This window comes from Gossypium raimondii, chromosome 13 (genome assembly GCF_025698545.1).
Source record: "Gossypium raimondii isolate GPD5lz chromosome 13, ASM2569854v1, whole genome shotgun sequence".
Classification (NCBI taxonomy): Eukaryota; Viridiplantae; Streptophyta; class Magnoliopsida; order Malvales; family Malvaceae; genus Gossypium; species Gossypium raimondii.
In genome coordinates, this window is record NC_068577.1 from 35,148,710 (window position 1) to 35,174,032 (window position 25,323).

General features: G+C 32.9%; 1 protein-coding gene across 1 annotated transcript; it reads right to left on the reverse strand.

Annotated features, from left to right (window-relative positions):
- Positions 1 to 21,995: 21,995 nt before the first annotated feature.
- LOC105781552 (uncharacterized) lies at positions 21,996 to 22,672 on the reverse strand. Its single transcript, XM_012606082.1, has 2 exons — positions 22,640 to 22,672; positions 21,996 to 22,556 (listed from the first exon to the last, which is right to left on the reverse strand). The coding sequence occupies exons 1-2, from the start codon at positions 22,670 to 22,672 to the stop codon at positions 21,996 to 21,998; spliced, it is 594 nt and encodes a 197-aa protein (XP_012461536.1).
- Positions 22,673 to 25,323: the final 2,651 nt, after the last annotated feature.

The window sequence follows — 25,323 nt, forward strand, 5'->3', positions numbered from 1 at the left end:
TCAACTATGATTAAAATTTTGGACAAGCTTTTTTAGATAGAATTCTAACCAATGAAAATAGAGTGAGAAGACAAATGGCTGCTGGTGTAAGCTGCATGGTTTGTGAAAGCTCATTCAAAAATACTAACCATGTGTTGTGGTTTTGTACCCCAACTGTGGCAACATGGCTTTCTGTTATAAAGCTGGAAATGGTACATGGATTTTTCAGTCTCAATTTGGAAAATTCGTTTGTAAAAAATCTCTCTAATCTTGAATATTTTGCTTATGTGCCTAGCGGGTGATTAACACTGTTTGGTAGTATCTGTTGGCAGCTTTGGATTACGAGAAATAATTATATATTTAATGTCAAGTTTATGGAAGTCGAAAGTATTTTGGTGAAAATTTGTTGCATAAGAGACAATTCTCTTAGGGCAAGCCATGGAACGGACCTGACATTGAGACGCATAAATGTTTATTCTCGTAAAGTCATAAGATGAAAACCACCAGATGATGGATGGAGAAAGGTGAATATTGATGGTGTTGTGTTCCATGATCAGGTTGGAGTACGGATTGCAGGCTTCACAAGAAATATTAGGAGTTGCTTGGTGTTCATGCTTGAACTCTAGGGTATGCTTGATGGTCTCCAAAGAGTGGAGTCTAGGCCTCAAGAAAGTGATTCTTGAGGCAGACAGTAAGGAAGCCATTCATGCAATTCAAGAAAATTGAAAAGAGCAGAATGGTTCACCTATGATCCGTAACATTAAGGAGCTTCTCCAACGTGATTGGAAAATTCACATAATACATGTTTTTAGAGAGGGCAACAAGATAGTGAATGGTTTGCAAAAAAAATGGCATTCTCAAGACCTTTGGGCAAGTTTATATTCATGCAACCTAGGATGAAGTCCATCAATCTCTGCATGATGATCTATTTGATGTAGAATGACCTCATTTTACTTTGTTTCGGTTTAATCCTTCTTTTGTATAAAAAAATATAATATTTATCAAAATAAAATATTAGATTAAATTTAATATTAAATCTATTAAATTAATATAATACTTATCTACAAGATAACTATTAAATTTAATTTAATATTAAGGTAATCACATTAATATTAAATTAATAAAAAACTATTAAGATAAGTATTTAATTTTAAAACTATCAAAATAATATTATATTTGGAATAGTTAATTTGATATCAAATTATCCGGTAGAGTTCCAGTAGGAGTGTGATTTTTCCATTGCTCAACCGCCGAAGGACCACCCGCTAGTCACCGGAATGTCGTCGTCACTGCCAGCACCGGCATCTCCCGTAGTGCCATCGCAGGTGAGACACCCTCTTGACACTTCGAGCCAGTTCGATTGTTATCGGTTCGATCAGGGCTAGGGGTGAGCAAAATTCAATTCAACTCGAAAAAATAAAAAAAAAAGTTTGAATTCTGAATTATTCGAATCGAATTAATAGAGTTAATCGAATAACCTTAATTTTTTTTTCGAATTTCAAGTTTGAATCGAGTTGAATTTTCGAATTCGAATAATTTGAATAAACCAAATACCAAACTCTTTTACTTCCCTTCCCCCCAACCGCCTCAAAACCTTTACATTCCCTCCAAAAATTTTACTTCCCTAAACCCCCAAAACTTTTTTCCTTTTGCTTTCCCCCAAAACTTTTACTTTCTCCTGTTCCCTCAAAACTTTTTTTTCAAACTTATGTCTACTATTTATATTATTAAATTAAATTTCACATTTTGCACTATTTATATTATTAAATTGTTTAATCATGTTGAGTCTTTATCAATTTTTGTTCAAATTAAATTATTGATGATGCCATAAAATATTCATGTTAAAAATTTTGTTGGTATCAATTTCAACTTTTATCTTTAAAATAACTTTTATTAAAAAATAATTTTTTGTATTTAATATAGTTTTAATTTCAAAATACATAATGACAAGATTCAAAAGATAATTGAAGCAACTAAGAAATAAAACAAGCTAACCCATATATAAAAGATTAATAAATAAATTATGAGGGGACGAAAGTTAATACAAATTTGATTACGATGGGTAAATTTGATTACGGTGGGTGGCAGAGGCTACAAGCACCCAAACTCATCTTTTTCATTTAACTCAAACAAATATATTCAATTCGATTTGAATTACATCTCACTCGACTCGATTCGAGAAAATTTTAAATCGAGTTAAGATGATAAAGTATGACTCGTCAACTCGATTAACCTAAAAAAAATCATTTGATTCGATTTGATCAAACACTCACCCCTAGTCCCGACCAATGACAGCCCGACCAGTCCAATCCCACCACCGATTGGATCGCCAACCAGGTTTCACATACCAAGCTTGGTTCAACTAGTTTTTCAATCTTGGTCTTGGTTTTCGATTCACGAGCCCAATTTTTGATCTTAGGTCCAACTTTCAAGTTCAATTACCCATTGGATCAATTGTCTGACCTGAAAATTAATTTCTAAAAATATTATATTAATTTTAATTAATTTGATTAATTTAATTTTATTTGATCAAAAATACTTTTACCAAAAATCACTAAGATTTTCCAAATTATTTTTTTAAGAAAATTATTTAATCAAATTTTCTAGTTGAATAATTCTCACGACTGCTTAATTTAATTCCACTTCGAATAAATCGAATCAATTAAATTATTTCAAAAGTTGTATAATTTTCTTTTGATTCAAATGCAGTTTGATCAAGCTTTTGTTGAGCTAGCGGAGGGACCAATCGAGCATATACAATTAGGCTCTAGTAATTGCAATTATGTTCAGAAGCATCATTCCGATAATTCACAATTTACTTAACCATAGATTCAGTCCACAAAAAGTACCATGATTGAAAACTACTTATTGTATACTCTTTACAAAAGCAATTCATCCAACTGCTTTGTCCAATGACCTCATCATGTGTGTGTTACCCTCATATGATATCCTTGATTCATTTGAGTTAAATTTGTTCACTCAATGCAATCCTATTTTATATCATTGTCACCATTGTGTCTTATTAATGATTAATATGATCACTGTCAACAAATGACTATGATAAATTATTTATTCGACAACATGCAACTTGTGGTCACGTTTCATATTTATTAGTCCACATAATGCACTGAAGGGATATCGTTAACTCTTTAATCAAGCTTTGAATTCCATTGTTGCTAGTAAAGCCATGCCATACACAAGTCATATATCCAACATACCAGCTATGGGTTCGATCATCTTCAAAGCATAAGCCTCCACATATATCAAAGCACATGAGTTACATACGCATGGTCAATGACTAACTCAAGATTTATGTAAATCACACCATGAATGTCACAAGTGAATTAATTCACAAATGAATTAAGAATTAATTCATCTTGGGTCTAGTCTAATGTATCATTCTTCCAATAAATACATCTATGTATTTACCCGTGGAGTCAACTACTCCCAATAGACAAGACTAGCCAACTTCCCAATTGGAATTGTAGATGACATAATAATCCTTTTAAGTATTTGAATGAAATGCTTACTTTGATTCTTTTACTAGATTACGGACTCGTTTGGATTATATACTGAAGTAAGTTATCTTTCTCGCAATGTAAACGTTTTTACAATGCCACTTATCATCAATTTGATCTTAGACAATCAATGAGCTAATATTTGTTTGTCACAATTTCGCTATGCATGCAAAACATGAAAGACAAAAATAAAATACATAATAGTGAAATGTGAAATTAACGTTATTTATTCATTCATCATTCAAATACATAGAAAACAATTACATGTTTACTACAATATGGGCACGTTTCCCAAGACAACTAAACTAACTAATCTAATTTTCTTCCTTTTTGTTTCAGAAAATTTAAATGATAAAACGATGGTTGATTGAGTCGATAATCTCTAACTAAGCTAAAAAATCTATACCGGTTATAGTGATTGCCACAATTAGCTAGGAATCTCCTCTCGATCTCATCGTAAACTAAAAAATGCCACCTAGACTTTCCTCTCTATTTCACCTAGGCATATAGATCTCCTCTCAGTCTCACTATTCGACACAATTATATCGAACTATCTAAGGATAAACTCTCCTCTTGGTCTCGTTTATCTAGATTATCCACTAGAGGCGTCAATTCTAGCGTATTAAGCATTTCGATATAATCGAACAATCAATTAATCAGGCATAAACATCAACTTAAACTAACAAATAACTAATCAACCAACCATCAACAAATTTAGCACATAACCAAACTTAAATTACAAACAAGCATTTCATCAAACACATCTCAGGCATAAAATAAAGGTGAAGAGTTTCAGAAAATGCTCATTTAATTGATTGGAATCCAATGAAGCCTAAGAGTTTGATTTTCTCCCTTTTACATAGTCTGATTTTCTCCCTTTTACATAGTCTTCAATCTTCAACAAGAAGAAAGAAATAAAACAACAAAAAGAAAATCTACTCTAAAAAGAAAAGAGAAAATCTAATCTACAAATGAAAAGGAAAGGAAAGGAAAAGAAAACCTAAACTATACTATGAAAACCTAAGGAGAGTTGTTCAGCCACAAAAATTTGAAATCAAAAGCTTATAAAGTTGTATTTATAGCCTACTAACATTTAACCTAACATTGACCATTATGCCCTTAAATGAAAAAAAATATACTTAAGCTTGTTGGACATAAAATTGCCCCTACAATTTTTCGCACATCAGTCAGTGCTATCGCGATACCCACAACAATCTTGAAATTATGGGTTTGGGGAGGTCCTGGTATCACAATACCACTGTAGATGGCCTCAATTTTCCTCATTTCAACACTGTCAGGGGTAGCACAACTACTATGCTTCAACATCGCGATACCCTCCTTCAAGGTGATATTTTCTTCATGTTCGGGCCACCATTGACTCCCTACAACACTCAATCACAATGTTAGGTTTCCCATGGCATTTGCCAATTCAGGTCACAAAAGAGTGTAAAACTAAACAAAAATATTTATTAACACTTGAAACTAAAATCGATAAAAACCATATAAAAATACTTAAATTGCTCAAGAATAAGCTCCTCAAGTGTATTGCAGAGCCTAATTTGACGTATCAAATTACGACAGATCACCCACTACTTTCTCCGATATGAATAAGTCTGATGCTTCCGTATCAACAAAAGCATTCTTTCTCTAGCCTGTGATGTTGATTTCCACAAACATCAACCTACGTTCCTGCTATTCCTCTTCACAAGATTAAATATCATTGACCCAAGCTTTGAAGTCTTATTCTCATTCGGCTCTGCTTTCTCTCCCTTACTGATCATGGATAACTTAGATCGCTCAGGATAGTCCCACATCCTATACGGAACACTACAAAAGAAGCACTCCATTGGCTTTTTCTCCTCTCTTTTCCCTTTTTAGCTTTGACACCATACACGATTGAACCAAGCCTTCTAGGCACTTTTTCTCGCAAATCATCCCCTTTAATGGTTGAAAACACGGATCTTTTTGGGTAGCTCTTTACCATATGTTGATCACCACAAAGGAAGCATTTCAATGGCCTCTTTTTCTTTTTCCCATAGCTTGTTAGGTTTCCTCTTCCTATTTTATGGTTTCCCATTATCACTATGGCTAATATTACCTCGCTAAACTAACCCGGTCCATCTTCATCTTCCCCATCACTACCCTTCCCTCTAGGCTTGGAAGACTCAAACTTGTCTTTCCTCAAAACAAGCTCAGTTAAAGATTCTACCACGATCATGGCTTTCGAAAATTCTTAGACCCCTCGACGTTTCAATTCTTATTTAACCCATGACTTCAGCCCATCTATCAAAAGAAGAATGCTTCCTTCTCACTCAAATACGTGATTTGGAGCATTAGTTTACTAAAATCCTTCACATACTCTTGAATTGTGCCTTTCTGCGAAAACTGATGCACCTTAGCCTGAGCCTCCTTCTCGACATTTTGAGGGTAAAACTACTCCTCGAACTTATTCTAAAATTCCACCCAATTTCCAATTGCAGCCTAACCACGCTTTTCATATATGGACCTATGACTCCACCAAAGAAGAGCAAAACTAGTAAAATATCGAGCAAAAGTATTTACCTTAGCATCATCGTCCTTAATACCCACGACACTAAAAGTATTGCTCCATCTCTCACAAGAAGTTGTTTACTTCCCTCATGGACCTTACCCCCTTAAACTTCTCTAGTTCAGGGATATCAATCTCTTGGTTTAGTGTTGCACTCAACACCTCTTTACCCAAAACAGCTCTGCACACAGTAAGCTCTCCCTCGAGCTCCTCAAATTTTGTGTTCAAAGTCATCACTATGGCTTCATTCTCTTCCTTCATAGCTTGATATCATCCCAACTTCAATAGCATCATTTTTTTCGCCAGCTGACCCCCAATAGTATTGAGTGCTTCCATTGCATCCATATTAGAACTAAGGGCCTCTACTACATATCCCTTAAACTGCTCTTTCATCTAGTCTAACTCATCAATGCGTGTCTCCACTACCTTAAGTGCTTCCTTCACTTCACCCATAGATTCTTTAACAGCCCGTTTTTTAGTGGTATCGAAAACAGTGGTTTCGGGGCCACAAATCCGATGAGTAAGTTTGTAAATATTTTGCTGGTATCAAAAGGCTTCAATGGTGTCTTTTCCTATATGAACATGAAGAAAAAGTTCAAACCTCCCATTACACTACATTTTTACTCACTAAACTGTTTAATTAAAAGAAGTTATAATTTAATTACTAATATTTCTGGTTTAGGGTTTAGGGTTTTAGGGTTTTGAAAATATTCAATTTGTTTTAAATATTTTCGAGTTCTAGTTTAACTGTCTTCATTAATGTATTATTATTTTGTTGAGAATTGATACACTGTCCAGTTAGCCATGGGTTAGGCATGTCAATGACAAAGTATCCCTGTGCGCAACTTTAATAATCCAGAAATCTAGATAGTAAAACCCCCTGTAGGAAATAAGAAAATAAAGAATGTTTCCTTTCCTTAGAAGAACCAATTCTTCTGCAAGCTTTGTTTCCAATCAATCCCAAGAATCTGACCAAACCTAAACAACACTGTTAATGAACAAGAAGAACATTATGAAAATATTTCCCAAAGATTTGATAATTGGACTCTTCCAAGAGTTCCAACAAACCAAGTCTACAAGAAAACAACTTTTGAAAATTTAAATGTTTTTTTCAGTTACGTTATAAAAAACAAAAGAAAGGAGTTTACCTATTCAAAAAGAATATGAAACAATCCAATTCTTAGATAGTCGTCATTAATAAACTCAAAGAACAAAAATACAAATATGTCCATTTTGGACTACTTCAGGTTGGTGTCAAACCTCTTTGTGTTGAAGCCACTAAAAATACCTCAATTTTAGTTGTCTTAAGAGACCAAAGACATATTATGTTTAATGACTCATTATTAGAAACTATAGAAACAAGCTTATGTACAGGCCCGATACATTTTAATTGTTATCCAAATTTTATGGTATCTTTGACTAACAAAAATATTTTACAATCTTTGACCCTCAAAATACATACCTATAACTACAAAATGCTTCCTGGTACAGAAGTATTAACATTAGTCTATAGACTCCATTTCAAAGCTATATATTATGTTGTTAATACCAAGGCTTTACTCTAAAACCCAAAAGGAGAAACCCTCTTAATAGAGACAGATGCCACAAGATCTCATACCACAATCCCAAGAACAATACAATGGCATGAGATAAACCTTCCTGATAAGTGGAAACTTGAGGGTGCTACAGACCTTATGGCACCAACTCCCATAAGAAACACTTCATTAAGAGAAATCTCTCAGCACCAAGATGGCACAGTTGAATTAAAATTCAACAGGTCACCAAGAATGCCTCCAAGTTATTCCTTTGAAATAGGAAGTACCAGCACAACTTTTAGGAGGTTAAATTTAGAAGAAGAGTCAAATCCAGAAACACAAACAGTAGATTTTAAGATAGCTAAAGCCTCTGTCTCTTCTATCCCAACAACATTTAGAACCAATTTACAAGGAATAGATAATTCCTCAAATATAGCTCAACCTATCTATGCCAGACAGGAAGAGAGTCCCCAAAATTCACCTAATATGTCACCAACATATTCATCAATGACTAATAATGCAAGACAAGGAGAAAATTCAGAAATATTTGTTTTAGAAAAAACTTTTGAAATAAACAAAGAATGGTGTAGAAAGCACTTCTATTCCAACAAAAATAAGCAAAAAAGAGAAGCTTAATTTAAAAATTATAATGATAAAAAGAAAACATTCTTTAAGAATACTATGAATTTATGAATACCCATAAAATTCATATAAAATTCTTTGAATAGTTTGAAGAATATTATTCAGAATCATTAATACAATAAAACATAATACTAGATGGTAGACTAATAAAGGAGAAGTTGAATCTCAACATCCCCCTTTAATGGAGGTACAATATCTTCACAAAAATACTAGAATAAAAGCAAATCCTTTAAGAATGAGAGCTCCTAATGCAAGAGAACAAATCTCATCAAAAGATATTAAAATGATAGTAGAACAAAACAATTATACAAATATCAATCTTCATACAATAGGAAAACAATTAGATTACATTGAGAATTTGGTGGAAAGTCAACCGATCAGGAAAGAACCAGTAAAAGAGATAACCAAAAAAAGTTCTAAAGAACCAATATTCACACCTTATGAGATCCCAAAACCTTTCCAAAAATCCCAAAATGATTTCTTAACAGAAATCCAACATAGACTTGATGCTTTGGAAAGTTACAAGACTAGATTAATTGTCCTTAATACCCCAATACAAGACCAACATTCAGTAAATAAATTACACCAATCATCCCAATCTGACCAGTCAGATGAACAACAAATTAATAAGATAGCTTGGAAAGAACCAAAAAGATTATATTATCCAAAAACCACTACACCTAATCTTAACATAAAAGAAAAACTTGTTTTCCAGAATAAATACAATGCTAATACAATTTATGAATGGAATATAGATGGAATGTCTGAATACAATATTCTTAGTTTATTATAACAAGTGACAATGGTTTCAAATGTTTATAAAACCCAAAATCAAAATGGATTAATCAGTGATCATGCTATAGCTAATCTTTTAGTTGCTGGATTTACTGGTCAATTAAAAGGATGGTGGGATCATGCACTCACTAAAACCCAACAGGAAGAAATTTTAAAAGAAATAAAAAAGGATGACCAAGGAAGAATTATTTTTGATGAACAAGGAAGAGAAATCCAAGATGCAGTAGCAACTTTAATTTCTCAATTTCTAAACACTTTATAGGAGATCCTTCTCATCTTAAAGATAGAAATTCAGAACTATTATCAAATTTAAAATGCAAAAAATTAATCGATTTTAAATGGTATAAAGATGTCTTTATGACTAGAGTTATGTAAAGATCTGATAACCAACAACCATTTTGGAAAGAAAAGTTTCTAGCAGGACTTCCCATTTTATTAGGAGAAAAGTTAGAAATCAAATAAGAGAAAATTACAGAGGTAGTATTCCATATGAAAAGCTTACATATGGTGAACTAATTAGTTTCACCCAAAAAGAAGGATTAAAAATTTGTCAAGATTTAAAACTACAAAAACACAACTTAAGAAAGAAAGATATTAATGTAGAAAGGAATTAGGATCATTCTGCCACCAATTTGACATTAGGAATGAACCTTCTTCTTCAAAAGCGTGCTGCCCTGTAAAACTGAAAAATAAGAAAAAGAATATTTTAGAATATTATAAAAACCCAAATATAGAAAGTACAGAAAAGAAAGAAACAACAAAAATAGAAAACAAAATTGATAAAACAATAAAATGTTATAGATGTGGAAAACTAAGACGTATCTCAAAATATTGTAAAATTAAAAGAAAAATCAATAATTTAAATCTAGATGAAGAAATAGAATAAAAATTAAATGAGATTCTATTAGAAACAACTTCTTCGAAAATGATACATCTATCAACAGATGAATTACAAATAGACGAATTATATACAACATCCCGTCTTACGGTGATGAAAATGAACCCTCAATTAATATGTTAACCAAAGATCAAGAATTTATGATTGACGTTATTAATAAAATTCAAGACCCGAACTTAAAAGAGAATACCTTTTGAAATTAAAATCCTCATTAAAAGATAAACCGAAAAAGAAAAAGAAATTATTTCTAGTCAATCACAAATGTATATTATACAATATTTAATATTTAATAAATATGAAAAATAAAACCAAGACAAATTACAAATTCTGAATTACAGTTGGAAATAAAACAAATTAAATTAGAACTTTCTCAACTTAAAATACAACAACAAGAAATGAAAGAACAAATACATACCTTAAAACACGAAACCTCTAAAAAAGTTCATTAAATCGAACTCGAACTCAAGAAAATACACAGGAATATATGATGGTTCTAACTGGAGTATCTATTCAAAGATATTTAATAAAAATAAATATTGTCATAAACAATGAATTTCAATTAGAAACAATAGCCCTTTTTAACACGGGAGCGGACCAAAACTGCATTAGAGAAGGGATAATTCCAACAAAGTATTATAACAAAATATCAAAATCTCTTAAAGCTGCAAATGGTAAAAAACTAAATATTACTTACAAAATTCCCAATGCAAAAATATCTAACAAAGGTATAAAATATCAAACATGTTTTTAATGGTAAAAGATATTACCCAAGATGTCATATTAGGAACCCCATTATATCCTTACTCAAACCATATAAAGTAACAAATAATTCTATCTCCACCATAATTTTAAACACTAAAGTAGAATTTCCTTTTGTAGAAAAACCAAAAATAAGAAATCTCAACTTATTAAAATCTTTATCCATCCATAATGGGCAAATTAATAATTTAATTAATCATAAATGAAGCAAATCTCTTTTCTAAAAGAAGAAATATTTTTAAAAAATTGATGAACAATTAGGAAAAGAGAAGTACAAAAAAGGATAAATCAAATCAAAGAAGAAATAGAATCAACAATTTGTTCTGACATTCCTAATGCCTTTTGGAATAGGAAAAAACACGAAGTAACATTACCATATGAAAACAATTTTGATGAAAGACAAATACCCACAAAAGTAAGACCCATACAAATGAACAAAAAAATGGAAGAATTTTGTAAAAAAGAAATACAAGACATTCTTAATAAAAATTTAATTAGGAAAAGCAGTTCTCCTTGGAGTTGTTCAACATTCTATGTAATAAAAAATGCAGAACTCGAAAGAGGAACGCCAGTAATTAATTAAAAACCTCTCAATCAAGACATAAAATGGATTAGATACCCAATACCAAAATAAGAAAGATTTGCTACAGAAACTTTGTAATGCAAATATTTTCTCAAAATTTGACATGAAATTTGGATTTTGGCAAATCCAAATAAAAAAAGAAGAAAGATATAAAACGGCATTTACTGTACCATTTGGACAATATGAAAGGAATGTAATGCATTTTGGGTTAAAAAAAGCTCCATCTGAGTTTCAAAGAATAATGAATGATATTTTTTTACCAATATTCTCAATTCACAATAGTATACATCGATGATGTATTAGTATTTTCAGAAAATTTAGAAAAACAGTTCAAACATTTATCGATATTTATAAAAGTCATAAAAAATAATGGTTTAGTAGTTTCTAAATCCAAGATAAGTTTGTTCCAAACCAAAGTAAGGTTTTTAGGTCATTACATTACCCAAGGAACCATTACCCCAATAGAACAGTCTATAGAGTTTGCTAGCAAATTCCTAGACCAAATCCTTGATAAAGTCCAGTTACAAAGATTCTTAGGAAGCCTCAATTATGTCATAGACTTTTATCTAGTTCTTAGCAAATTATGTAAACCGTTATATGATAGGCTCAAAAAGAATCCACAACCTTAAACAAATAACCACACCGATATTGTCACCCACATCAAAAAACAAATCACTAAGCTTCCTTGTTTATATTTAGCCGATCCAAATGCCTCAAAGATTGTAGAAACAGATGCTTCTGAAATAGGATACGGTGGATCCTAAAACAAGTTAAAGGAGGAAAAGAGCAAATAGTCCAGTTTACTTCCGGACATTGAAATCCTACTCAGCAAAATTATAGTACTATTAAAAATAAATTTTATCAATTATTTTGTGCATCACAAAATTCCAAAGTGATTTATTAAATCAAAAATTTCTTTTACGAATCTATTGTAAATCAGCAAAAGAAGTTTTACAAAATGATGTTCAAAATATTACCTCAAAACAGATTTTTGCAAGATGGCAAGCAATTTTCAGCATATTTGATTTTGATATTGAATACATTAAAGGAGAAACTAATTCTTTGCCTGATTTTCTCACCAGAGAGTTTGTTCAACAATGCCACCCAAACTCCGAGACAAAGGAAAAAGAAAAATAGGAGACTCATCCAAAACCCAAATTTCCTCAAAACTAATTAAGTCATGGCATGAAATTTGCCATGAAGAAGAAAATGAGAAATCATCATCATCATCGTCAAAATCCTCCAAAAATACTATAATTCAAGATGCACAAGATCCAAATGAAATTGGTTCTCAAATCAAAAAATGGATTAAGTCCATTTCTCAATCCCCGGAAGTAGCATTGGCCTTTTCACAAATGAAAGAGGAAACTCCTCTAAAACAAATTGCTACTGAAGCAGCAAAGATTTCAAAAAATAAAGAGATTGTTTTACACAAACCAAAATTTCTCAAAAATGTTTTAAAAGAGACTTCTCTCCAAGATGTTTTTCCAAAAGAGATAACAGTGTCTTCACAGACTGCTACACAAAAATCTTCATAATATTTTCCATACAAATATTTTGAAAAACTTCTTGTTATGGAGGAAGAATTTTCAGAAAAACCTCCACATATACTTACAAAAGAACTTTTCAATGGATGGCATTTCAAACCATTGGATTCTCAAAAAACCCCAACAGTATTATGAAAACATACTGGTTCAAACTGGATCAGTATTGTTCAAACATTACACAGACCCAAAAGATCCAAATTCTATTACCCATTCAACAGCCCAAATACTAAAAATTCTTCGACCAAGAGATTAGAGTGAAAACCCAAATTCTCCAAAGAAATTCCCAGCCAAATTTACCACCAAAATAGACCACTACCTGTATTTTACATATTGGGATTACCAAATGGCATGGTACAATGCCTTCTTAATGAACAACCAACACATGAGACACTCTTGGCTCATATATTTCAAATACGGCACCCAATTCAAATTCCCAAATTAGTTCCAAGAATGGTGGAATTGGTATGGAGCATCATCCTTTGGGATACTACTAGAAAAAATTCAAAACTTATGGCCCAAATTCTTTGATAAATTTCAACCTGAACCAGACCAAAAACACATTTACAGGACAATCCATTTTTTTCTCAAAAATGTGCATTTCTTGGATTGATTCATGGAATTATTCTTATGAGCAAGATCAATATACTGGAATTCCATTACTAGTTCAGAACTACAGGACTAAATGGTGGGACAAATTTAATGATGAAAAATATGATTCAAAATATTTGAATACTTTTTTCAACAAGAATCCAAGATTATGTAAGTCCGTAGCCCCGGATCAAACCACAGTAAAATTCCTTCAAGCAAAGTCGACAGCTAGTGCAATGTTAGCTCAAGCCAAGACCAAAAAGGAATACAAAAAACTCATGGCTAAAATGCTCAGCTCATTGGATTCCGAATCCGAAGATGAGAAATCTTCAGCATCCTCAATCAAGACGGTGGATCTTGCAGATGATACCACTTCAGTAACCATCACCATGACCAAGAAAAAATGATGCAAGAAAAGACAAGTGAACAGGAAATATTCTCTGACGAAATATTCCCTGCAAGATGAGACAAGTGAACAGGAAATATTCTCTGATGAAAACAGTAAATATTCCCCTGCAAGAAAAGATGCATGAATAGTAAATATTCTCTGTAATTTGTATTTTTGTAATCAGAGAATATATTCTCTGAAAAGTTTTAATTAAAGTCTCAAATGTAATGATGAAAGGGAAAATTTCCCGCTTCAAATGATATAAAGAGATAATAACCCTCTATAAAAGGCTATCGGATTCAGAATGAAAAACAGAACTCGAAATACCCATTTCAAAAATCAAAACTTGTTTCTCCAAAGTTTCAAAGTTTCTCCAAATTTTTAAGTTTTCAAAATTTAAGTTTTAAAATTTTTATTACAAATTTCAAATTACGATTATCTCATTCCAAACCCGATCCTCAGATCCTCGGGATAGTCTGACAATTCAATTATGGTTTTAAAAAGGTTTTTGATTTGATAATTTATGATATTCGATTGATTAATTAAGTTCAAGTGGTAAGACCTTAAAGTCAAGTGATTTTAGAAAATGAGGTATCGAGACCTCTTTTCTATAAACTAAGCCTTAAATATTTTTATAAATATTCATGGAGTGTTATTAAGGTTGTATTAAAGTTTCGCCAAGAAATTTTGATGTTTAAGTGATTAATTAATTGGAAATGACTAAATTATAAAGATGTAAAATTTAATGGCTATAGCATTATTTGTATCTAATGGATATAAAAGCATGAAATAAGGGCCTAAAGTAGTAATTCAACCAATTTAAAGGATATTGGATGAACATGGCTTGCCATTTGGTGAGATTTGGTTGAGTTTTTAAGGGTAAAATGGTAATTAGTCAATTAAACTTAAAATTAAATAAACCAAAATCTTTCATCATCTTTTACATTTCTTCTTCACCTAATGTTACTGGAGAAAGAATCCATTTTTAAGCTTAAAGTTTCAGCAAGCTACAAAGCTAGCATGGTATGTCATTTTGGCCCTATTTTTAATACTTTTTAGGTTTTTGATATCATTGCAACTAGGTCCAATTATCCCGTACCTTCGATTTTGAAACTGTTAAAGATATTGAATGTTTTCATTGATAAATATTTGTGATTTTAGATGTTATATGATAAATTTGAAATGTTGGTTGATATTTAAAAGTATTTTATGGATTAATTTTGATGAATTTACTGATTAGGGACTAAATTGTTGAAATAGTAAAAATACAAGGATTTGATGTGAAATTATTACAAATTTGGGTTGTATTGGGTGCCATGAGTACTCGGCTGATATGAATTTGCAATAAAAATGGTTAAATTGCATGTTTTAGGCTCAGGGCTAAATTGAATAAAAGTAAAATGTTAAGGGAAATTTTGTAAAAATTTCAAAAATGAGTAAATTGCATAAAATAATTTTTTTACTATCTAAATTAATAAATTGAATGAAATTATTAATTTAGATCAAGATTGAGTGAAAAATCGATAAGAATGGAAAATTACCAAAAAGCCCATGTACTTTGATATTTCTGCATTTTAGCTAGGTAAGTTCGCATGAACTATAATCACTTAAATATTGATTAAATTTATTATTAATGTGTTGTTTTAATGTCAATGATTCAATATATATATGTTATTGTGCAATTTATCATGTCATGAAACGATGGAAATCCAACGACGTACGACGATTATCGAGCCCCAATTGACCCTTAGGAATTCATAGGATACAAATGACATGTCATTAGGGTTTCCATATTTTGGGTGCTGGTCTTGAATGTCCTACCGATGGTGGAGGACCAGCATGTGTTGCGGATACTCCACAACTCATGTGAGCAGCATCGTGTAACTTACATTTCGACCCATGGCTCATGTGAGCAAGCCCATTTCACAACTCGTGTGAGCAGACTCATTTCACAGCTCATGTGAGCAACGATGTAAAAGAAAGGGAAGGTTATGGTTATATTTTTAGCACACTGTGCGTGCTATCCCTCGTATCTGATGATATTTTAAACGGTTCAACGGGCATGAAAAAGGAAAGGAAAGGTATGTGTTCAATATGAACCAAGACATGTATATATGAAGTGCATTGAAATGGTGAGATACATGAAAAGCATGTTATGTTATGATGGATGATAAATCCAATTAAATGCTCAAGTATAATGGTTATCCATGTTAAATTCATATGAATTATGTCTAAATAAACTAATATGTGTTGTTGATGTGCTTAGGCTTGTACCAAGCTTGTGGTTATGACTGACATTTATGCTTATGCTTTTACTATGCATATGAAATGGGTAAGTAAAGGGAATGAAACGATAAGTTCATAATTGAGATGTATTATGATGTTATATTTGATGTGATAAATGATGTACTTATATGTAAGAAGTCTATTTATGCCACAAAAGAATTTACCTATATCATGGATAAATACACTAATTCGTGAAATGATAATGTTGTTTAGGCTTAAGCTAAGCATTCAAAATTGAAGTGAAAATAAGTAAATAGAATGATTCATAATCTTATGAAAAGGTTGATGATTATGTATTACGACTTATAAATCCCAATATGTTATATATGAAAAGCATATGTGATGTTGATGAATATACTCAAATTTGAGTTGAATGGTGTTTAATTGGTTTATACCAGGTTTAAAGTATTGGTGTTAATCTATGTATTATAGTATTCAAATGATAAGTTATATTTCATGTTCTACAAGCTTACTAAGCATTCATTGCTTACGTAGTTCTCTTCCTCTTACTTTATAGATTATCGAAAGCTCGATCAGTTTGGAAGCTCGTCGGAGACCTATCACAGTATCCAGAGATTAAATTGGTAGATTCTGGTGTTTTGATCAAGGTTATAATGGCATGTATAGATGACTTATGGTTTATAATAGTTGATGAGTTTGGCATGTATATGTCATTTTGGTTGATGTAGCCTTCGTACTTTGGATGCCTTATTGATGTGTGTCATTTTGACAATGGGTTAATGCATGTTTGAGTGGCCAAAGTGGTAGGTAATGAATTGACCTGAATATGATCAAGTTATGGTATGCTTTGGAAATGTTTTGAATAGATGTGCTGATTGAAATATGGTTTGTCTATATGTTGGTTGTTGGAACCATTTGGAAATGACTAAATTTGTTTTATTTAGATGGTTTTGATGCATGTGAGAAATTTTCCAAATGGTAAGGTTTTTTTGATATGGTATGATTCTAATATGGTATAACTAAATATGCACATGTTTAGGTATGTTTGGAATGACCATATTTGGTATGTTTATATGAGACTAAGTGGAGTTATACTTTGAGGTAGATATGAATTATTTGTAATGGTATAAATGTGGTCAATTTATGATGAGTTTTGAGATGGAAAATGAATTAAGGGTTGATGAATGAAATGTGTTAAGTACATGTATATGTTTAGGCAAATTGTATGTTTGCATTTGAGGTGCCTAAATGGCATATTGGTTGAATGGAATTTGACCATATTAAATTGGTCATTTTATGTATGTTTAAACATGTTTTGATGCATTCGTCAAGTGTGCAAATGTTATTTAGGTGCATGTTTAAGGTGGGTGAAGGAAATGGCTTGATTTTGGCCATGCGACCTGGTCATGTGTCCCTTGTAGGTTTTAAAGGTTGCTTTTTGGAAGTTACACGGCCTAACACACGGCCTAACACACGGGCGTGTGAGAACATTTCGAGTGTTACACGGCCTGGCACACGGACGTGTGGCTTGGCCGTGTGACCCAAGTCAGAAAGTTACACGGGCATGGGCACGGGTTAGAACACAGCTGTGTGTCCTTATTTCGAATGTCCACACGGCCATGTGACCCCTGCAGTATGAAATTTTCTATCTTTTTTGTGATCCCTGCAGTATAAAATTTTCTATCTTTTTTCTTAATGTTTCAAATGTTTCTAATTTAGTCCCGAATTGTTTCTAAAGTGTTTCTAAGGCCTCAAGGGCTCAAATAAGGGACAATATGCATGTGTATGAATGAATTATACTATGGTTAATGAAATGTTTGAAGAGGAATTTTTTAAGTTATGTTTTCATGGTAATGCTCCGTAACCCTGTTCTGATGACGAAAACAAGTTAGGGGTGTTACAGATTCCTCGAGATGGACCACACGAATTTCCAAAGTCAATAGCATATCCCTCGATTTGCTATTTTTCATGGACCTTCCACGGATCTCTATCTGGACATTCTGCTCATATTCTCCTTTCTCATCTCAACAATGCCTTCGAACCTTGGCTCGGATACCCACTATCAGGGCTAGAACTTTCGTTTCGCAATTTGTGTAGCCGTAGGCAATTCCTTCACTTCAAAAGCGCCTAAGTTAGCCTAACTCTTGCAAAGTGAGGATTCTCACAGAATTCCTCTAAGGCACCAAAATATAGCGAAAGCAATCTCAAAGACAAAAGAAACTCGAAATAGCATAATAGCCACAAAAAAGCAATGCATACAAGGTGTTTGAATAAATTCTCTCAATTTAGTATTCATTACCAAAGAATGGAATTCAATGGATTCATTACAAATGAAAGGGAGGTTCTCTATTTATAGTTGAGCTCTCTCAAAATCGACAGTACAGAATGAGTTACATCGACAAACGAGATCAAAGCCTATATACAATTAAGGGATTTACATAATGCCTAATATTACAAAATCAAATCTTATCAAATTACAAATCTTCTAGGATTACTTTCCCTATTTAACAAGGTAGCCTTAATTTATCAAATGTGTTTCACTAGGCCACAATGGCTTCAAGTAGACGGGCTTTGTCACTTATTTTTCGAATCGGGCCAGTTCAAGTGAATCAAATGATCCCCATTTAATATGTAGGCCTACATGGGACACTCTTTGTGCTTTGGTCACAGACTTTGAATCGTGGCCCGTGACACTTACACCATGTTTGGTTCACTTAATAGAATAGAGCTGTAATAGAATAGTTATTTTGTAATAATGAAATAAGTTGTACTGGAATAGAAAAATCATAACATTAGTTTGGTTGGATGGAATAGAATAGATATTATAAAAGAATTCATATGTTTGGTTTAGTGGAATAGAGACTGAAATAGCATAAGGAAAAAATTGGTTTAGTGGAATAGAGACTGTAATAGCATAAGGAAGAAAAATGCTCAAATGACAAATATACCCTTTTAATAATTTTTTATAAAATGTAGAAACTTAAAACGATGGATATATTCATTAATAATTTTTCATAGAAAATAAAATATAAAATCATTAATATATAATTTTGGATGTTAGTTGGTTATAAAAATAAGAATTGGAAGTTGTCATGCATGATTTCCATGAACCAAAGCTAATTAATATGTAAAGATTGTTAAAATATGTGTGGGTCATCTAAAGCAAAATTTTACCATGCATCATGCCCTTGCTAATTTTATCTTTTGTATCAAAGTAATTTAGTTCGCTATTTTAATTGACACAATTTTTTAATCCTTTTGTATTAATTACAATTAAAGTACATTTTCAATCAACAATTTTGTTTTATCTCAAGTACAACTAAGATCTCAAGACAATACAAAGTTCATCAATTAAAAATGTAAGCATAACAAAAGAACAAAATGGATAAACAATCTAATATCAAGAGAAAAAATAAAAATAAAAATCTTAATAAACTTGCAAACTTTTACATACAAAAAGAAAATACAACCTTTACAACATGTCCAATTTCTAGATGCTTGCCATTCATTAAACATTTGATGTGCTAATTCCATCCCCCAATTTGACCATGCATCACTTGGATGAATATTGATTACATTAGAAGTATCTTCCCCAATTATGTTATTATCTATAACTTCTCTCAAATTATCTTCGATAAGATCTAAATTCATCTCCTTTCAAATAAAAATTATGAAGCAAGCAACAAGCAATAATAATCCAATTATGCACCTTCACAAGATAAAATGATGGACTTTAAGTATGTTCCATCTAAGTTTTAACAATGCAAAACACCTTTCAATAATATTGTGCTATTGCATGTTTCATATTAAAAAATTCTTCTTGAGTGCTTGGTTGGTGACCTTGGTGCCATTTATTCAAATGGTACCTTTAACCCCTAAAAGGTGTAAGAAATCCTTCGCAATTTGTGTATCCAGCATCTACTAGGTAGTAATAACCTATATTTAAAAGAATATACATTTAAAAACATATAATTGAAAAGATCTAAAAAATTAATTCAAATTTTTATATGTTAAAACTTTATCATGAGGAACTTAAAGTCCATGCCTCCTAGTAATTGCATCTCGAAGAATTCATCCATCGACGAAAGTGTAACACCCCAAACCCATGTCGAAATAGGGTTAAAGAGATTACCAATCTAACAGACATAATTTCAAGCATTCATATCATATAATATTCAAGTCAAAACCAAATCAAACTCATACATTTTGTCCCTTATTCAAGCCCTCGAGGCCCAAAATAAACATTAAAACAAGACGGGATTAAACCGGGTACTTAAAGAATTTTTTAGAAAACATAGAAATTTTTCAAATGTACAGAGGTTACACACCCGTGTGGCCAGGTCGTGTGTCTCACACGATCAAGAGACACGTTCGTGTCTCAGGCCGTGTGGACATTCGAAATGGAGACACACGCCCGTGTCCCAGCCCATGTATTAGGCCATGTCCAAACTAGTGAGCTTACTGACTTGGGTCACATGGCCAAGCCACACGTCCATGTGCTAGGCTGTGTGAAAAATGATGGGCATACTGACTTGTGACACACGGCCAAGCCACACACCCGTGAGCTAGGCCATGTGAAAACTGGAGGGTATACTGACTTATGTCACAGGTTAAGTCACACGTCTGTGTGCTAGGCCGTCTGAGACTACTAACTTGCTTTCATTAAAAGTTACAGGGGACACACCGCCGTGTGTCACACGCGACTGAAACACACGCCCATGTCTTTGTCCGTGTGGACAAAAATAGGTCATTTTCCAAGCCATATTTCTCACCCAAATTGATATCAACCTAAACTCAACAATATGCATATGAACATGATATAATAGGCATTCAAACCAACCAAAAATCAAGCTTAAAACATGTAACATCACATACAACCATTGAATTTGCTAAATGCACAACCTACATGTATCATTCCTATCTAATTCACAACCCAAGTGGCAAGAATTAGTTTTACTTTATCTATCAAATAAACAACCTAGATAAATCACCAAAATGACCAATTCATTTAAGCAACATTACTTTCAATATAGCATAAGACTTTAAACATGTATTTACAATTATTTACACATACAAAATCATATACCCTAGAGCTTACTAAACAAAAAGGACATTATCATTAAATTTGCATCCTAAGTACATGTCAAAAACACAAAAGGAAACGTCACCAACTTTGAGTACGAGATTCTTGCGGGATGCCTAGTCTGATTCTACTATTTATCTAACCTGCAACATATAAATCAATTTACCATTAATAGGTTCCATTTATTAGTTAAACACATGAACAATCAATATTAATATGAAATTATAACTTAACCAAATAAGATTTTAGTCCTTTCTATAATTCAAGTAACCTTATTGTTAGATCTATTAGCGATGTGGCACCCGGTGCCTAGCGATAAACCGCAGAAGAAGTTGTGTCCAGTGCTAGTCGGATTAACCAACAGTATTGAATATGAGCCCAGCTCTACTTGGATAAACCAACAAGATTTGCACCCAGTGCTAGTGTCACGGACTTAGATTTTTCCCACGCTATCCATGCGGCCCTAGGCAGATTCTTTACTCAAAAACGCCTAAGTCAGCCTTAACTTGCAACAATTGAGGATTCAGTAGAATTCCCCTAAGGCACCAACGAAGAACAGTAGAAGAACAAAATAAGAACGAACCTTGAAAGATGAATAAAAGCCACAGAAAGCAGGAACACTTGAGAGAAAAGTTTGAGTAAATGCTCTCAAAATTCTATTTACAACTCAATACTGTACAATGAGCAGAGAGTCCTCTATTTATAGCTGAGGCTCTCCAAAATCAACGGTCTAAATCAAAGTGCATCTATGGCAACAATTAAAAGCTATCTAAATATCAAATCTCTAATATTACATAATCGTATCTTTTAAAGATTACATTTAATACATATCTCGGAAGATCATCTTCCATATTTGCCAAGCATATCTTTGGAAGATCACTTTCCTTATTTGCCAAGCTCCAAAGATGGGCTTTTAATTTCTCCAAGCAATGGACCAGTCCAATTGGGCCAAATGACCTCTCTTGAATGCGAAGGGTCGTACGAGTTCGTCATGGTTGTTGGCTCCCATGCACAACCAATGAAATTCTCCCCCACTTGTTCTATCGATGCCCCCATCGTATCTTTCTCATATAACTGGTCAATCTTTCCTTGAAACTGCCACAATGCCTTAGCAGGTTCCCAACTTGCTTCGCTATCAAGAAGCCCCTTCCATCGAACTAAGTATTCATGCCGCGGTCGATGGTACATTCGTCTAATCACACGATCTACCTCAATGGTTTCAACTTTACGGTCGTAAGAGACCTTTACCCCCATTGGTGCTCGTTTCGGATCTTCTTGGTCCCCATGAAATGGCTTAAGCATGCTTACATGGAACACTAGGTGGACTTTAAGTTTTGCTGGCAACTCAAGCTTGTAGGCCACCTTGCCTACTCTCTTCACAACTTTAAATGGCCCCTCATACCTTCGCACGAGCCCCTTGTACAAGCCCGTATATTGCAAAATCAACTGTAGTTTGGCAAGGACTGAGCCACCCACTTGAAATTGCACATCTCTTTGGTTCTGATCGGCCCACTTCTTGTTGCACTTACTTGCCTTGTGTAAACAAGCTCTAGCCGAGTCATTCTTTTCTTGCTAATCCTTCACAAATCGATAAGCTACCGGATTTGGTCCTATATAACTGGTCACAATAGTGTTGGAATGTGAGTGGCTGTTGGCCCGTCACTATCTCGAACGGACTTTGATTCGTTGCCCCACTTCGCTGCAAGTTATATGAGAATTGAGCCACATCCAATAACTTTGGCCAATCCATTTGTGTGGCACGCACATAGTGTCGCAGATATGTATCCAACAATGCAATTACTCGTCTGGTTTGCCCATCGGTTTGCGGATGCATGCTCGTGGAAAAGTTCAAATTTGAGCCCACTGACTTGAACAACTCCGTCCAGAACCGACCTGTAAATCACCCATCTCGATCGTTGACAATAGACAGTGGCACTCCCCAATATTTCACCACGTCTCTAAAGAATAAACGAGCTGCCTCCTCAGCGGGCATTCCTTGGTGGCCAGAATAAACGTCACGTACTTCAAAAACCTGTCCACCACAACAAGAATACTCACAAACCCATTAGACTTAGGCAACTAACAATAAAATCCATGGATAAACTCTCCCATGGTCATTCCAAAATGGGCAAGGGTTGAAACAAACCGACTGGGGTCTTTAACTCGACCATGTCTTGTTGGCAAACTAGACAAGTTTTCACATAAGTTTCCACATCATCATCCATGTGAGGCCAATAGTAGCGTTCCTCCAAAAGGGCCAAAGTATTACGGGCTCCCATGCGCAACCCATGAAACTAGTCGGGTATACCGACAATAATAATAATTTTGAGCCCAGCTCTAGTTGGATAAACCAACGGTAATTGCGCCCAACGCTAGTCGGATAAACCGACGGTTGTGTGCCCAGCACTAGTCAAACAAGCTGACAAAGATTTGCGCCCGGCGCTAGTCGAATATATCAACGATTATACAATTATTTACTTCCACAAATTCCTCATTTATTTTTCTTACATTAATCCAATAATATGCATACATTTTATACCAAGAGCTAATTTAGCATTACTTAATTTAAATAGTAATTAGAAATAAAATTAAGTTCGAGTCCACAAACTTATCTTAATAAAATAGTTGTAATAGTGAGGCCGATGGCTACTCTATGTTACTTTTTTTTTTCATGATTCACGTCTGATTGATTCGTTCCTTAATCAAAGTTCATAATTTCATTCAATTAATTATATTCCATCAATTTAATAATTACACTTATATGTTCACATTATTCTACTATTTATTATAAAATTATCCCAACATTTAATCACTTGTTCAATTTGATCCCCAACACAAAACATAGAATTTAACCACATTCAATCATTAACATCTATATTTAACTTAATCACATCTTCATTACATTTCATATCCAACTAAAAAGAATTCCATCTAAATATAATCCACCCAAAACAGTCCAATCTTTATAAAATTAACCATTTAAACTATGTCACTTTGAATTTACAACATTTAAGTCTCTAGGAGTTAATACCAACAAAATCACCACACAATTTGCCCACATTACAAATATTTATACTCTAATTATCACTCCAAAAAACTTTAATATTCAACAAGTATCACCAAAACTTTGAATTTCTCATCCAGGATAACTTCCATCACTTTTATTCTTTCACAAAATCTCAAGATGGGCAAACTAATTCATAACATTAAAACACAAAAAATATAATTTTCATGTCAAAACAATCAATTATTACTTACCAATTTAAGCATGCAACTCAAGCTCCATGGTCGAATGAACCCTTTTCCCTTCTTCCTTTTTCCTTTCTTCTTTTTGACAAGAAACAATTTTTAACTACTCTCCCCTTTTTCTTTCTTTTCTCCACTAACTATATGACTCACCTATTATTATTATTATTATTATTATTATTATTATTATTATTATTATTTTATTCTTTAACTTAATTTCTTTTCTAACATATTTCATAAGTAAAATACTAAATAGCGTAAGTTAAAACCGCCCACCATCATATACAAATATATATTATGGCTATTTACTTAATAAGATAGTTTCTCCGGACCTATTAAAATGGTGTTTGATAACTCAGCTTTTAAGGTGATAAGAAACAATAAACAAGAACATTACCACTTACTCATCCACAAGCATATTCCTTATTAATTTTAATCCTCCTAAATTTTGTAACATCTTACATAATTTTAAAAAAAAAAGCTATTCATCCTAATTTGTTCAATACATGTCTTATCACTAACATGTACAAGTCACTTCACATTATCGCTTTGAGCATAAAAATCTAATACGTATGACCTAACTCTTGGTTTATAACTTCTAATAGCGCACTGTGATATTAACATAGCCAAGAACCAACTCAATATAGTACACATCTTTAACCATACTGTCAATACAACCACGGTTCTTTAGCATTTCTCAGCTTTGGTTATCAATGACAATCGATCCATTACTGCAAAATAGTTCATCATTACACATTTTTAAATCATAACGCACATGCTTGAGAGTAAAGTTAGCAACAATCAAAGGGAAGTTTAATGATTGGTCTAGTTATTAATTAAGAAAAGGTAAAAGAGAAAAAGGTATCGAAAATAACTCTCATAAGTAATTCAAACACACAATTGAAATTTGTATCTGTCTTTGGTTTATACCCTAACACATGTACTTTGCACGTTACAACAACCACAA